The sequence below is a fragment of the Rhinoraja longicauda genome, chromosome 10 (genome assembly GCF_053455715.1).
Source record: "Rhinoraja longicauda isolate Sanriku21f chromosome 10, sRhiLon1.1, whole genome shotgun sequence".
Classification (NCBI taxonomy): Eukaryota; Metazoa; Chordata; class Chondrichthyes; order Rajiformes; family Arhynchobatidae; genus Rhinoraja; species Rhinoraja longicauda.
The window spans coordinates 41,502,012-41,519,083 of NC_135962.1; the positions used below are offsets into that span (position 1 = coordinate 41,502,012).

Consider the following 17,072-nt stretch of genomic DNA (forward strand, 5'->3'; position numbering starts at 1 on the left):
ATAATATGTTTAAGCATAAAGGTTTTTTGGTGCAACCAGCAGGATAGTTAAAGGAAAATATAATGTGAAAGGATTTTCAAAAGGCATCTTGTAAAGTGCCCTAATGTTACTAAATAAAATAAAGGCTTATGGATTTGGGGGAAAGAGAGAATTGATAGGAATAAATGGATTGTTTTCAGGGTCGTAGTGAGACACCACTAAGATGCATATTAGATCCTTGGGCATGTAAGGTTATTGAGTAATAAATCCAAGTTTTATTGACCAAAAACCACATGGGAAATAGCTATTTAGTAATGCAAATTGATATGGATTGGTTAAATGAGCACGCAAGAAAGTGACAGGTGAAGTATATTGCAGTAAAGTGTGTGATTACTTGCTTGATGAGAATGGAGAGAAACTGGTCTACTAATATTGAAAATCTTGGTGTGCAAGTTCTCATGAAAAGTGATAAGCAATTACGGAGCCAAATAGTACTTTGTAACAAGGGAGTTGGAATATAATGATGCGTCTTTTGCTGCATTTGTACTGGGGCTTTGTTGATTACACATGTGTTCATATTGCAGCCTTGTATGCAACCTGAAAGTTTCACCTGCAGTTTTGGTCCATTCCTAAGTAAGAGCATACATTACTTGGAGTTAGTGTGATTGATTTTCTGAGATCACAAGGGTGTTCTTGAGAAAGCAAATGAATAGAATTTGTATTTCCTCATCAAAATATGGAAGTATGGGAGATGATCTTTTTGTCCATCTGAGAGGGACTCATAGGTTTAATGCTGATAACCCATTTCCTTTGGAGAGTCTGGAACTAGATGGGATAATGGATTAAATCAGATTTTTTTCCTTTTACTCGGAATCTGTAAATATTTGGAATTGTGTCAGTGGCCTGTGAATATTCGGTTATTGATTATATTCAAGTAAATTTAAGGCATATTGGTAAACAAGTGAAGGGACTTTGGCAAGAAAGTGAATCAGGTAGATGGTTATGAATGATTTCACTGAATGGGATAGCAGTCTTGTGGGATTCTGATACAGGAACATAAGAAATGGAAGGAGTAGGCCAAATTTCTTAAGCTGTTGTATCAAAATCCCATCTGCAGTTAAATAGGATTCTGGTTTTGTTCTGAGTCAATGGCAACAGACTCAAATATAAGCTAAGGGGCTTGTTCCAGATGTGAAGGTGATGTATTCTATCTTCCCAATATTTAGTTGTAAACTTAACAGGCTGCATTTTGAAAAAGTAGACTAACTGAATAAAGATAATGGAGAAACATTAGAGAGATGGAGTCTGCTAGTACATTAGAAGAGTGTGACCACATAGAACTGCCATGAGATGTCATCGGCAGGTGAGAGCGATAGAAGAAGACATTGCTGGAGGTGTTTTGGCCTATTAGAGAAGTAATAGTGGAATCAAGGTAGGGTATCCCACTTCTGATAATGGAAATCAATAATTCTAGGAGAGTGGTGTGTTATCTGTTTCAAATGCTGCAGAAAGGATGAGGAAGTGTATTTCAACCCTGTGGCCTGATCAAAATGTAAGTGGAGTAAATTAAACACGGAGTTGTGACAAAACTGGGTATGAAAGCCAGAGATGATTTATTCAAAGGCCTTCTGAAGGAAGAGAGTATGGAGAGGGAATGATCATTTGCAAGATATCAATGATAGAGTTTGCAGGGTCTTGAGGGGATGTGGGTATGGTTGTTCAGAATGAGATCTCGCACAGCAGGTTGAGTTTTGAGAGAGCATGAAAGGTAGCGAGTTGCAGATTGAGGGCTAAAATGGCTAGGATTTGGGGTTATGTTTGCCACTTACTGGTTATAAAAAAAGTAGCTTATTTGTTACTCTTGGTGACAAAAGAGGCTCATGAGATCCTGGCATTTGTTGGAATGGATAAAGAGCCAAAGTTTATTTTGTTCTTGTGGCTTTGTTGGTGGTTTAGGCAAAAGGGGAAAAGATCATATGTGTGTTGTACTCTAGTCACAGCTGGTGTCTGTTGGTGCACTGGTTACATGTAACAGTTACTCATTCTGAACTGGCGGCACGGTAGCGCAGCGGTAGAGTTGCTGCTTTACAGTGAATGCAGCGCCGGAGTCTCAGGTTCGATCCTGACTACGGGTGCTGCACTGTAAGGAGTTTGTACGTTCTCCCCGTGACCTGCGTGGGTTTTCTCCGAGATCTTCGGTTTCCTCCCACACTCCAAAGACGTACAGGTATGTAGGTTAATTGGCTGGGTAAATGTTAAAAAAATTGTCCCTAGTGGGTGTAGGATAGTGTTAATGTACGGGGATCGCTGGGCGGCACGGACTTGGTGCGCCGAAAAGGCCTGTTTCCGGCTGTATATATATGATATGATATGATAAACTGATTGGGACTAGTCCAAAGGTGGCAGTCAAGACAAAAAGCAGTAAATACATGTTAACTTTTTAATATTGAATTCACTTTGGATCATTAAAATATATTTATGCTAAACCAATATTGTTTATTTGATGACCCTTTGATGTTTGGCTAAGGAATTATTGAATTGAAATTGACAGAATTCTAATCTGTGTAAAAGAACATATCTAGTGTTGGATCCTTTTTCTATTGAATATATCAAATCATCTTTTTCCAATTTTAGAAGAAGAGATTGATAACAGCAGCTTTCAACCAAAACGACAGAAACTTCTAGAGCGATGCAAGTACTGGCCTGCCTGTAAAAATGGTGATGATTGTATGTACCATCATCCTGTAGCTTCATGCAAGTGAGTACCTTCAGTCCAAGGTATTTATCAATAATTTAAGTAAGTGTAAGGTGTTGCATGGGGAAAGTATACAGTTAATGGCAAGATCCTTAACAGATTAACATACAGGGAAATCTTGGGGTCCAGGTCCATAGCTCCCTGAAAGTGGCATCACAAGCAGATGGAGTGGCATGGAAAGATTATATTGCTTGCATTCATTAGTTGGGGCATTGAGAATAATAGTCAGGAAGTCAAGATGCAGCATTTGGAGTAGTTTAATTTATTATTATCATGTGTACCGAGGTACACAGAGTACAACATTTAGTGAAAGATATAACATTGAAATCCGATAGTCCAATTAAAGATAGTTCAAAGGTCTCCAATGAGATGGATCGGAGGTCAGGACGGCACTCTAGCTGATGAGTATCAAGTACAATTCTGCTCACTCCAATACAATAAAGATGTGGATGCTTTGGAAAGGGTACAAAAGAGTTTAACAGAATGCTGCCTGGATTAGTAGGTATTAGCTATAAGGAGAGGTTTGACAAACTTGGATTGTTTTCTCCAGAGCAGCAGAGGCTGAGGGGAGATCTGATAGCAGTATATAAATTTATGAGAGGCATAGATGGAATAGATGGTCAGAACCTTTTTTCCCAGGGTGGAAATGTCAAAGATTAGTGGGCATAACTTTAAGGTGAATGATCAGCCGTGATCACATTGAATGGCGGTGCTGGCTCGAAGGACCGGATGGCCCACTCCTGCACCTATTGTCTATTGAAAGAGGCAAAGTTTAATGGAGATGTGTGAGGCAAATTTTTACACCAAGGGTGGTGGAAGCCTTGATCACACAGCCAGGAGTGGTAGTGGAGGCAGATCCGATAGTGATGTTTAAGAGGCTTTTGGATAGGTACACCTGCTCTACCATTCAATAAAATCTTGTATCTTAGTAACACTTCCCTGTCCTAACCCCATATTTCTTAATTCACTTAATAGTGACTGGGCCACTAGAGCTCTCTTGGATAGAGTATTCCAAAGGTTCAATAGACAATAGACAATAGGTGCAGGAGAAGGCCATTCGGCCCTTCGAGCCAGCACCGCCATTCAATGTGATCATGGCTGATCATTCTCAATCAGTACCCCGTTCCTGCCTTCTCCCCATACCCCCTGACTCCCCTAAAATGAAATCTTACTTCTTACGCCCGATTTTTCTAATACTTTTTATGCTGACCATAATATTTGTGCTAAGAAAACCTATGTAGGTTGAGAAAATGCACCGTAAAATTAATGAACATTGAACACTACAGCACATGAACAGACCTTCAACCCACAATGTCCATGCCAAACATGATGCCTGGCTCAACTTTAAACTCTGGTGTTTTTGGAACCTGCAGGAAGTGGATCAGTCTTAAATGTAATGTAATGTTTCCCCGTTGATGTTACCTGACCCTTTGGGTATTTCTAGCATATAGACAATAGGTGCAGGAGTAGGCCATTCGGCCCTTCGACCCAACACCGCCATTCAATGTGATCATGGCTGATCATTCTCAATCAGTACTCCGTTCCTGCCTTCGCCCCATACCCCCTGACTCTGCTATCCTTAAGTATCCTAAATTAGGACACATATGTGTCCTAAATTCCCCTTGCTTCATGTAGTAATTCTGATGTTCTATTTCCCAGAAGAAAACTTGTAACCCAACAAAACTTTGAGTAAGCAAATCATGAGCGGTGTTATTGCAAAGATCTGGCTTTTTTGATGCTAGTCTTCTTGGTTTCAAATTAAATGAGAAAAATATAAGCAATGCAATTGTGCTTGTGTGAAAATTGGCATTTTTGTTTATATTGTAAAATTCAATTTTTGAGTTTTTTCAAAGAACATGGAACTTCCACACGTTGTATAACGTTTTTGTGATGTTCTTGTACTATAGTAATATCTTTGCTCTTTCCTAGAACCTTTCCAAAGTGTAAATTTGGGGACAAATGCCTATTTATCCATCCAAACTGCAAATATGATTCCAAGTGTACTAGACCAGATTGTCCATACACACACGCAAGCAGACGGACTGCTGTGGTGCCAAAACAGCCAGGTTTGTATAATACAATATTGATTCATGAATGAAGAATTGAATCTCAATACTTGAGGTGGTTACTAAAAGGTAATTTTTCAGGGAGGGAGAATGTTGTAACTGCTGAAATCAAAAGAGATTCTCAGCGAGAGTTGAAACTACCAGACTGGTACTCCAGAATCCTGAATTTAAAAAAATAGAAGAGTTCAAATCACACCACACGACTTAAATTTCATGAATATTTAGAATTTGGTTTTATAAGTCTGTTCTTAGTAATGATGACAATCATCAGCTTGTCATGAACACCCAGCTTGTTCATTCTGAAATAATCTTGAGCAGTTTAAATCTACATTGATTGGCATGCACCAAGATGCCATGTCTACAGTCAGCTGCAAATTTAAGCTGTATCATTTAAATTTTTACAAGAGCAAACTTGCTGCATCTTTAATACTTTCTTTAACAGTATTTCACCCCTGCATGGTGCTGATTTTTGGCTAGCTTTGTGCTGTTAATCAAAGCATGTTTATAATCGGGTGTGGCCACCCAAATCAATTAAGACCTTTACAACTGGCAAGTGGACATCCATTTGATCAATACAAACTGGATTAATCTTCAGGACAGGAGATTTTTTAAAAAGCAATGCACATATCTACTCATCCATGTGTCCACAATCAGTCTTGGCAATGATGTCCCCATGATGAAATGTTGCTCCTTGTCTTGGTTGACACATGAAATACGACCATTAGGTAAGCTACTGGAATACTATCATATGTAGAGCAGTACATGTATGAGGAAAATTTCAAGAAATATATAGATGACTTATGAGTAAATTGATTTGTTATTTTGCAACATTGCTCCATTTTATAATCTGATATTTTCTAGCACCTTAAACTTTGCCTAATGTTGACTGTTGTACAGCAAATCATTATTAGGTTTCAGGAAAAATAGACTCAAGGTATTGTCATGTACAGAATTTTGTTATATATTCTGTTTGGAATGTAATTTTGGCTTGGTTATACTGTGTTTCTTTAAACAACTTCCTTTTTCTCTCTGTCCCATAAAACATGAAAGACTAGCATCTGCATGATGTTTTACTTTTTTGTGGCTCCCAATAAATAAAGGTAAAATGAAGAAGACTTATGCTACTCTTCCTTACCACAGTATTCCACACTATGGAAAGCGAAAGTAAAAAGTTTTGGTAACTTGCAAATTAAGGGCTACTGTAAAGATGGCTGCAACAGATATCAAAAGATGAAAAGTGCCTGATTTGTGTCTTGGCCATTTAGTACCTCAAGATTGGAACATAATGAGGCTATTCAGTACCTTGTGCCACTTTCTAAAATTAGTCCCTTGTGTGATTAAAACCCCTGATTGGCATATTGGAAGTAGGCTCTAATCTGAATTTGACATCTCCTATAGACTACCAACCAGCCAGCTCTAGTATTTGAGATGGTGGAGTATATTTATGATCACCTGCCCAAGTCCACTAAAGGAAACTTTTTTTGGTCTGCAAGGGTAGTTGTATGAGAAAACATGGCTTAATTCAATCATGAGGTGTAAGTGTAATTTAAATCACCATAGCTATTACTGTGTGTGCATAAGAATGAAAATATCTTCCACAGAATTTATAGGTATCCTGATAGAAACTGGGCTGCCACACCTCTTTCCACTTTGCCCCTGCATTGGGCTGGGATAGTGTGATGCTGCCACCTCTGCTTTACATAGGTTGTGTGCATTATAGTTTTGGGGAATATGAATTTGTATAGGGAAAACTTGACAACGTTTGAGTAACAGCAAAAAAAATTATATGTAGAGTAGGAGTAGTGGGGAAAATCACTGACATTTTACTTGGATGTTAACTCATTTTTGAAATGAGAACAGTTGATCTTAAATCTTACTTATTTTACAGCTCCTGTGATAAACGTGAGCAGTTCTCTATGTCGATTTTTTCCAGATTGCAAAAAGGTGGAGTGCCCTTTTATTCATCCGAAGGTATGCAACGTTGTTTGAAATCTTCAGAATTTATTGCAAGTGATGCATTTGCACAAGTGATGACTTTCACCTTCATTTTTCCCAGCCTTGCCGCTTCAGTTCACACTGTAAGAGAGCTGACTGCACATTCTACCATCCTACAATTGCATTACCTCCACGCCATGCACTAAAATGGACCAGATCTCAACAAAATAGGTAATATGTTTAGGTAAAGCAAGATAATAACTTTAACCAATTTGTAAATATTAAAGGCTAATTTGCCTCTATCATCTGTGCTTAATCACAATTTAAATGCCAATTTTATAGGATTAATACTACTCATAAAATCTTAGACATCTTTACTTTCTTTTTCAGTGAATGATCAGTTTGAATCGTGCAGAATCTCTACTGTGGATAAAAGACTGCAACTGTTTAATATAGCATTTTACAAATTTGTATTTTCCCTCTTCCAATTTTCTTCAACATTGAGTATCCAATATTTTAAATGTAATTTTCTCCCCAACATGAACTGACTAATTTTTTTTGCATATAATTTGGATATTGACATGTCATTTCTCAATGGGTTTTGTAAGGTGCATTGTGTGACTTGTATTTTGTGCTGTTAGAGACAGTATCTTGAATTCAATGGAAATTTTCAAAGAACATCATATTGATGTAAGACCACTTCTGTTGAGGATGAGTTTATAGTAAAATAATTAAGTTTGTTTCATGAATCAGTTACTGGTTTTGTTCTTTTCAATGGCACTCCTTCACATTATTTTCTCATGACCATATTGTTGTTTGTAATTTAGGTGTTTTATATCCTTAACACAATTTTACGTGTATATATATTCTGCTGCTTTCTACCTATCACCCTCCTGTGAAAAAACAGCATGGCCCCAGGAGTTGTAATTTACGTGGGGAAATTAAAACCAGGTGTGCAAAGCATACTCTCTCCTTTACCCCATGAGAATTAGCTGTAGAACCTTTGAGAAATGCTAAAACAAAGATCAGTTGAAAAAAATGTAATGCTTGATATTCATTTTCAATTCCTTTTCTAAAGATGTTCAATTTTGATGCTTCAAAAACAAACAGTGAATGTATTTGCAAAGTTTGAGTTTTAAATGAAAAGAAGTTTGAAGTGGAAATATTGGTTGTTTTATTGTGAAGGAATACACATGGAATCTTGATTTTTTTAATTAATTATTTTGTGGTTAGTGGTCGTGTAAATCATTTTCAAGAGGGGTTGCATAGTTTATTTGAAAGCTCTCCCTATAAACTATAAAATTGGGATGTAGAATTTATTATTTGCATAAATCAGGTTGTCAAATTCTCTATAACCCCTTGAATGACTCAGAGACACCCAAGTACTGTGTTAAGTATTTTTGTGCATATTACATTTTGTTACACTTCAGATTTACATTACGTGTGAGCATAGCTTTTAGTTTTTCTAAGCATAATCCGTTATCAATTAACATACATCTCATGAAATGAAGTTTTTCCATCACTTCATTGTACAGTAATCCAAGATGAGGGTGTCGATGGTGAGTTTTTGTGTTAGTCTAATACTAGAATGTAATTAATCTGAATTAGTTTTTCAAAACAAAATCACACGCAGAAGTTTATTTTGATTTTAAGTAACTGAATTTAGTAGAATTTTTATAACAAAAATTGAGAAATATTGCTGTTTACAGACTACATAGTGCAAAGTATTCAAGTTACAATAATGCAGCTTGGTGCATTGGTAAGTTATGCATATGTCACGGTAAATCTTATCAAAGCACCAGTAGACTTTCTGGAACAAAGGTGGAACAAAGGTGATTCCTTTCATTATAATTGCTATCATTTGACAGTAGACTTAAAAATCATTTTGTACGGACTTCAATCATGATTAAATAAAATATTTGGAGTTAAATTAATTACATGTATTTAATTTTGTTTAATATTTAATTTATAAGTTACATTTACAGACATTGTTTGACTTATGTAAATTAAACAAATTAGTATTTAGTGATTTGATTACTTTGAATAAAACAAATGTATATTGTATTTCAACCCAGGGTGTAAGTCAAAGTATAACACATTTACTGTATATACTTCAAAAAGTTACATTTTATTTTTGTGTACATAAATGAAAAAAATGATAATTTGCAGAATCACAAATTTGACACTTAAAAGTCAAACGGTACAAGTTAAAAATTAAACTTATTACATCGAACCAAATTTAATTGTTCAGGTAGCCACAGTGATTGGTACAATAGTGCATAGTATGCTTTGGCATGCTTGCTTCAGCTTTTCAATTTAAATGGTTAGGTACATTCAAGATGAAGGCCATCAGATATTACATAGTTTTATTGAGAACACTCACCAGCATTTTAAAAAAAAAGTAAAAGCATCTGTTTACTATAAATGTCCTAAGGCTGCTTACCAAATCAGCTACAGCACAAGATTGAAGATATTAAGTTTGTGTTACATTTAGCAGTGTACTTACAATATTTACTTTAGTATATTGATAGAACTCAATTAACCATTTTCATGGCATTGCCACATGATTGTTTAGAAATTCTGTCCTTGACAACAGGACCATAGATGTAAAATGGTCAAAGTAATTTGTAAGTCAACATTAAAGTTAGAACACAAAGCTATGCCTAAAATTCAAGAATGTGATTTGAACACTGTTACAACTGCATCAATCAATATACACATAGCTGTGCAATAGAAAATCTGATAAAATGCCTTAAAACAAAAATAGTTTAAGCATTTACCAAAATGCCTTCCAAATTTAGCTTGTAGATAGTGTTAGCTGCCTTATTTTAAAATGTTGAGCTCTTTGCATGTTTTCCCATTAAACTGAGCTTCGTGACTGCTCGATTCAGGCTCTGCTCCATGGCCATTTGCTTTCTTTTGATTAATTGCTATTTTCATAAACACTTCCAGACAAACAAACTTGAATCAGAGGGGAGAGAAAAGAAAATGTTGTTTAATGAATTGTAAATTCTGGGAGTGTAATTTTGCTGCTTAAACAAGTGGAAATTAAAGTTTTTGTTTGTTTATTGCCAATATATATATCCTTATGCTAAGAATAAAGTCAACACTTTAGTCATAAAATTTGCAAATCATACCTACAATCTTGTCCTCCAGCACTGACAACGTATCTGTCTCCACTTGTGAACTTTATGTTGGTGATCTGGGTAGAGTGACCCAAATACTTTTTGTGCTTTGCCTGTGTGTAAAAATAAAAGCTGTGATAAATGTAATCATTAATCTAAAGAACAAGTCCGAAAGTCCTCAAAAGAAGCAAACAAGTTGAGTCAGATTATGTATTTTTGATGAAAAGGTTACATTGTACATGTTGTACAAGCAGCTTGGGTTGTAAAGTTTATGAAAAATTATGCAATTGGTGCTGAGGATATGTTGGTGGTGGGGACAAAATAAATTTACCACTACCCATTCCCCATTCAGACACACATTTAAAATAGTTTTTTTCTTAGGTTAATGTTTTAAATTATGTGTAGCAAATTTTGAATTTCTTGTCATTGGAAACTTGGTGATATTTTAATAACTACCTGTTTTAATGTTGAAGGGATACTTTTTGTAATAAAGTTTTTAAAATGGTTTGCTTTAAACATTGGCAGGCAGTAGAATCTGTACGATAGATTAGATAAACCAATTCAAGGCAGTTATGGTTGCCTATGGACAATTGGCACACAGTAGGGAATAAAATGGATGGTGGTGAGGTAGGCTTAAGTACAGTATGTATACATAGATGGAAATTTCATCAGTAGGGGTTGCATGTGCAGCAGGGAGCCTAGATATATTGAAGGATAATGATATAGGTGGAAAGGAACTTTGGATCTTTCCATGCATTTAAATAGGGAAACCATGCATGGGAACTGCCCAAGATGGCTGTCAGAGAAAGCTTTTTTAATTTGGTGAAATAGGTAGAGATTGTTTCATTAAAATGATGATGTGTGAGTGATGGAATCTTGGTAGGTTCAAATACAGTTATGGTGAGGTTAGAAAAATTGAATCTGGAAATGGGCCTAGCTTCTAAGCAAAGGAAGTGGAATCTTAGAATGAGGTTGGGTTTGATGGCAAAAGGAAAAGCATTAGTGCAAGCCAGTAGACCGGAGCTCCCTGAATTTGGAAGGGAAGGGATGGGGAAGGAAAAGTTTGAGAAATTTTGTAGTTAGGAGAATGAAAACACATGCAATTTGGGTTTAACCGTAGCAGATAAACAACCAGAGTAAGAAAAAATAAACTTGCATTTATATAACAACTTTGATTCTCAATAAAGCCCATTACAAACATTAAAAATACTTCAATGAATGTGACTACTGTGATGTAGTAAACACAGGAAGTGCTTACACAGAACAAAATCTTATTTTTTAAAACTTGTGTTGATTGAGAGATTAATTATTCCTGATGCCTTAGCCAAAACTTTAAGGGAAATATTCTAAAATGTAAACAATTATCAAATGAAGGATCTGTGAGGAGCAATTCTGTCATATGAGCAAGTAGGAAGGGACTTACAAATTTCTCTGTGCAGGGAAAGTCAAAGAGTTTCACCATGCCAAAGTCATCTCCTGTTACAATGTTGAGTCCAGAGTGAGACACACAGGCACAATTCACATCAGCTTTATCAAGATTTCGAGACCAAATTCCAAGGACTTCATCACCTAGAATACTGTAACAATGAAAGCTTGTAAATTGCATATAAACCTCCCAGTTTTTGTTCCATCTGTTCCGAATTTGAATGCACATGTCCAGTTGTTCTAGCCTCATTAGAAGATTTGTATCTTCTAATGCAGCTAGAACAACTAGATATGTAAATTTCATTTTTTTACATTTCTGACGGCACGTTTCCTTCTGCTTAGTGCAATATCCACTCCAAAGAAGCCATGATTCCCAATGAATTACAATTTATGCCTATAATTGTTCATTTTAAATTTCAATTTTCTTACATCAAGTTGTGACCCAAAGATCTTTGTGTGATTTAAAATATATATTGCTTATGGGTTGCACCGATAATAAGCCAATAAATTGAAGAGCCTCTTTAAACTGCTTATGAGTTACACCGATAATAAGCCATCTTTAAAAAGCCCGAAGGTGGGCACAGTCATTTGAAACTCACACCCATCTAATAAGCAATGAGGCAGGTCGCATTTTATGTTCACTTCAGCAAAACAATTAAAACTTGTATCTTTTCTCATAAAAGTGGAGTGCAAATCTTTATTAAATCACTGAACATGGCCTTTTTTTTGCTCCCACACCATGAGAAAAGCATGGATTAGCAATGACAGATAGGAATAAAACAACAAATTATGTGAAAAGAGCAGCAATGTTGTGGTAACAAAGAATGTGCAGCTTGTAAATGGAGCGTGTTCGAGATAATTGTTAAATGGTATAGATTTCAGAACCATTTATGCACAAGATATGCACAGATTATTACTGCAGAGTGCATCTAGAAAGTGGGATAGGAGACTATTTTTTGGAAAATACATTGAAAAATAATCAAGAATTTTATTCAGAGTAGAATGATGTAATGGAAGAGTTGGGGTGCTTATACTGGAAATTCAACAGCAAATAGACTTTTCTGTGTCTGTATTACTTGAAATTGATAATCTAAATGCTCATCTTGTGTGTAATATTGATGATGTTGGAGCTGAAACTGGCCTTGTCAAATAGTCTTAAAACTCAAATGTAACATTGGTATCAAATAAATGTTTGAATTAAAATTCAAACTAAATTTAAGAACAAAAATCACCTGGTCCAAGTAGCCCAAGTTATTCTGTCAATCCGAGATTGCTCCGTAACTTGTTTTCCTAAAGGCACCTCGTACACCAATCGTTTATAAGATCCATTTGAAACCTGGGAAATTAATATCTGGGATCTTGATTCACAACACATTATTTTTTATAATTTAATTATAACAGCAAGCTTATTGATTGACTAACTATGACAAAACTACTCCATACATGCTCCGAAAAAATAAAGGTAATCCAGTTTACATATTTAGGGAAATCCCATTTAGGATTCTTAAAAGATTTCAATTTTTAAAGATTGTTTCATAAATAGCATTTAAAATAATGCAAGATAGAGTTTAACAATTACAAACACACCATCTATTTTAAGTTTCTTTAAAAAGTGTTTTAAATTTGGCTGAATACTGGTTTGCGGGATTTCAGCATGTTATAATATATTTATGGTCAAACGTATGGATTATAATTCGTACCTGGATATAATTGCTGTCTGCTGAAAAGTCGATTTGGATAACAAAGCTGCCAATATCTTTGCAATAGCTAATTCGATTTAGAGATGGTCCTAATCTTAGGTCATAAAAGTCTATGGCATTTTCACATGTTCCCACGGCCAAAAACTGAGCGTTTGGGCTGAACCTAAACAAAGGATGTCAGCCATCAAAATAAATTCAAAGAAATAATGCAGATAAACATTGCCCCAATTGTTTGAGATAACTAATTTAAAATATTTATTCAAGTATTTTCAAAAAATAAATATTTTAAAACATACCAAATTTCTGGATGACCAGTTCATCGATGTGCCAATTATGCAGACAGCATCATCCACATGCAATTCCAAAGGATAAATGCATGTGGTATGTTACTGCAACATTTCTCACATGTAGCAATTCTCTCATAACAATGTAACCATCCCAAAATTCCATTGTTATATACTCAGTGACCACCTTCTAAACAAATCATGAATACACAATTTTCATAAAATTCAGATGAATAAAAACTATTCAAATGTATTTTCAGAGTACAGTAAAACTGCAATAATTTGTTATCCAAATTTGGAAATTACGATGGTTGGCGTTGGGCTTACCAGGGTCCCACACACTAAACCCACTGGGCTTGGGGCTCTGTTCCCAGCACCGTCATTGGAAAAATGATTATACCACGGTGTAACATTTAAAACAAGATGGAATTGTGTTGATGCTTTAATAGGAGAAATATCCAGTAGCTGAGAAAATCTTCCAATCGGGCAGCTAAATCCTTTGAGTGCTGGATGATCGGAGTTTACTGTAGTATTAAATCCTTTCATTCTAATATTACAACAATGTTTAGGAATGTCTGGAGGTCATGGAAAGGCATTGACTAAATACAATTATTTCTTAAAGTCTAACTTAAAAATTTCAACTTGAAATGATCAATATTCTTCGGAGTATCTTTATTTGCTTACTTGATATCTTGAATGGAAGATCTTCTGTCTCGTTTCTTGCCCCAGATTGTTAATGATGTTACCACAAGGATAATGAACTCGCCATTTTTCATGCCAATGGCTACCATTTCTCCCTCGGGGCTGTAGGCAACTGTTTGAGCAGGATGACCCAAGTTTACTTTATTCAGCATCTTCTGTTACACAATTACAATGAGGACAATTTAGGACTTAAAATGCATATTAATGTGGTTTAATTATTTACTGCTGGTGTAACCTAATACATACAGATCTTTTCTGTGCAGATAGAGCAGTTTTCTGTTAGATCCTAGTAATTATTAATTACAGCCAGTTTGCACCAAAGGGATGTTTTTAGTTGCTGGTCTTTCAGAGGACATCTTATCCCAACAAATCTGACACCAGCTAAATTCTCTGCTCTTTTTTTAAATCTTTTTGACCGGAAATAATAAAATGGATAATAAAAAATTCAAACAACCATTAGTAAGCACTTTGTAGTGTGACCAAGGTTCCTGGTATATCTTTGTAAATAAGGCCAGAAAATGACGCCTTGACTTGTAATTAAAGTTTAGGGTGAAACACATCATTGATTTCTGACTCCTATATGAATAATTTTTTAATGTAAGGTGATGATTTGGTGATGCAGGATTATAGTATTCCATACAACTAAATAGCGAATAAACTTTAAAAATATTTTTAAAACCCCTAATTTTAAATTATTCACTTGCCTTTTCAGTAATGTCCCATAATCTAACAGTCCCATCTTCAGCTGCAGACAGAAAGATATCTTTGATGGGATGAGTTGAAAGACCCCAGATTGGTCCATCCATGTGATTATTAGTAAAAATGTTGCATGCAGCATTCTTCTCACCAACCTCAATGATCTCTGCATTTCTCGTTCCAACCAAAATTTTTCCCTGTTAATAAAATAAACTTCAAAAGAATGTCACCACCCATCATTCAATTAATTTGCAGTGACAAGTGCCTAATCCGTAACTTAAACTTTACTTATGTTGAGCAGTGGATAACAATAAAACTAAAATATTGAAGATTTCAACAGAATAAATCCAAAGTTGTTAACTACCAGATGTTTTCTTCAGCATAAAAGTACCATATTCTTAAGAAAATTAGAATACATTCTACCCCACTTTGCTGCCATTGTAACTGAGCCTCAAGATACTGGTAATCTTGGCAAGATTATCAACTGTTTGTGGGAGAGCTAAAGGGAGAGGTTGGGCAGGGGAGGATTTTAGTCCTTGGAGTGTTGGAGGCTGAGGGTGATCTTATGGTGGTGCATAATATCATAAGGGAAATAGATAAGGTGAATGCAGGGAGTCTTTTACCCAGAGTAGGGGAATCAAGAGCAGGGAGTCTTTACCCAGAGTAGGGGAATCAAGAGCCAGAGGGAATAGGTTTAAAGTGAGAAGGGCAAGATTTGATATAAACCAGAGGGGCAACTTTTTCCATTCAGAGTGGTGGGTATATGGAATGAACTGCCAGGGGAGGTAGTTGAGCAGATACTATAACACCATTTAAAAGACACATGGACAGGTACATGGATAGGAAATGTTTTGAGAGATATGCGCCAAAAGCAGGCAAATGGGACTAGCTTGGATGGGGCATTTTGGTTGGCATTGAGATATAACTTTTCTGTGCTTTATGACTATTTCAAGCCATCCTTAAAAGGTGCTTATGGATTATGTAATCCTTGTGATGAAGGTTCCCCTTGATATAGTGTTATGTTGGGAAATTGAGGGCAATGATCCATTGAAAGAGGAGGAATAACAATATGTCCAATCCAAGGTGGTGTGCAACTTAGAGACTGGCTGAACCTGACTGCATCAGCTCCTCACTTAATTCAAGTAGAATAATTTACTAACTATTAGCACAAAGGTTTTATTATCTTCATCAATAGCATTGCATGTATAGCTTTGGATTCAGCAGATCAGTTTTTTTTTTAGTTTCACACCCAAGCAGATCCTAATTGTGGTTAGGTATTTATGGCAATCCTGCAATAATCATCACTCTCATCTTTTCTGGCAGTACAGTTAACACAGTTAGGTAGAAACGCAGACCCTTTAACATGGGTCTCGACTGACTTGAAATGTAAAACCACCTCCAATATCCATCCTATCCTAAAGACAAACCTGATATTTGCCTCTGTTAAAGGCTGATTTCACCTGTCATCCTCTTCTTGAAGACAAAACATGGCTATTTGTGCAAACCTTCCCCTTGTCTCCACCAATCCTTGACCTGCTTCTTCCTTGTGTTCATGCCCGATTTATGGCATCATTTCCATTAAGAATGAATTTGAGGCCAACTCCTACTTCCTGTGAGCATGAGCACACATAACCTACTCAGAGGCTAAGTCCCCAACATCCCACTCACCTGATGCCATTTGCGTTCATTCAAAACCACAGAACACGAATCCCTACTCCCTGGTAGAAAGTTCCTCATTCCACCTCTGCCCTTCCCCAGTCAGCAATGAAAAGAGTCAAATCATATCAACTCTAAAATCGCATAGATCTGACTGAATAATGATGTTGGTATTGGTTCATTACTTGAACCGTATAACAATCTGACTGTTTTGTAGTCACCTTTACTGATACTAGCATCTTGATTGCAAATGGAATTTCTTTAAATTACCAGCCACAGTGCTGGGATTTGAATTCAACTCTCGGGATGAATAGTTCCGTTCTTGTCCATCAGCCAAGTAACTGGGTCGCATTTACACCACATTCAGTTAATTGGACCTTCACCTGTATCTTGCAGCAGATTTGGATTTGCCCTGTGACATGCTGCAAGTATGAGTTTGTATTGCTGTGCCAGGGTTTTGGGGCATTCAGAACCTTAGAGAAGGGTGGGATGGGATCAAAAATATCTCCATATCCTATAAAATTTAAAGATTAGCAAAGAAGCAGGAACGATTCAAGAATCATTTGAGTACAGAAAGAGATAAACCAATTGGATTTCCTTATTGAATTAAGAAGAAGGAAAAGCAAGAAAAAAAACTTAAATTAAACACATGATCTTTTAAGTTTTGAATAAGGTAATAGCGCCAATGTTTGAAAATGTTCACCTTGCCCGAAGGCGTAGCACCTCCTTTCTGCTCACTGTCTCCGTCT

General features: G+C 36.1%; 2 protein-coding genes across 6 annotated transcripts in view; one reads left to right on the forward strand and one right to left on the reverse strand.

The window, feature by feature from the left end:
* The window catches only part of zc3h14 (zinc finger CCCH-type containing 14), a 32,654-nt gene extending 23,894 nt beyond the window's left edge, over nt 1–8,760 (forward strand). For both annotated transcript variants that reach the window (XM_078406739.1, XM_078406740.1), the window contains exons 12-16: nt 2,614–2,737; nt 4,664–4,800; nt 6,689–6,771; nt 6,857–6,966; nt 7,126–8,760. In XM_078406739.1, coding sequence (XP_078262865.1) covers nt 2,614–2,737; nt 4,664–4,800; nt 6,689–6,771; nt 6,857–6,966; nt 7,126–7,132 — 461 coding nt within the window. In that variant the 3' untranslated portion in view covers nt 7,133–8,760. The remainder of the gene's footprint in view (nt 1–2,613; nt 2,738–4,663; nt 4,801–6,688; nt 6,772–6,856; nt 6,967–7,125) is intronic.
* Nucleotides 8,407–17,072, reverse strand: part of LOC144597399 (echinoderm microtubule-associated protein-like 5) — a 116,458-nt gene continuing 107,792 nt past the window's right edge. For 3 of the 4 annotated variants that reach the window (XM_078406726.1, XM_078406725.1, XM_078406727.1), the window contains 7 exons: nt 14,676–14,864; nt 13,954–14,126; nt 12,986–13,148; nt 12,518–12,621; nt 11,284–11,437; nt 9,873–9,973; nt 8,407–9,696 (listed from right to left, as the gene is read on the reverse strand). In XM_078406726.1, the coding sequence (XP_078262852.1) occupies nt 9,672–9,696; nt 9,873–9,973; nt 11,284–11,437; nt 12,518–12,621; nt 12,986–13,148; nt 13,954–14,126; nt 14,676–14,864 (909 nt within the window). In that variant the 3' untranslated portion in view covers nt 8,407–9,671. Of the gene's footprint in view, nt 9,697–9,872; nt 9,974–11,283; nt 11,438–12,517; nt 12,644–12,985; nt 13,149–13,953; nt 14,127–14,675; nt 14,865–17,072 lie in introns of those variants that run through there. The other variant, XR_013547746.1, reaches the window with a different exon arrangement.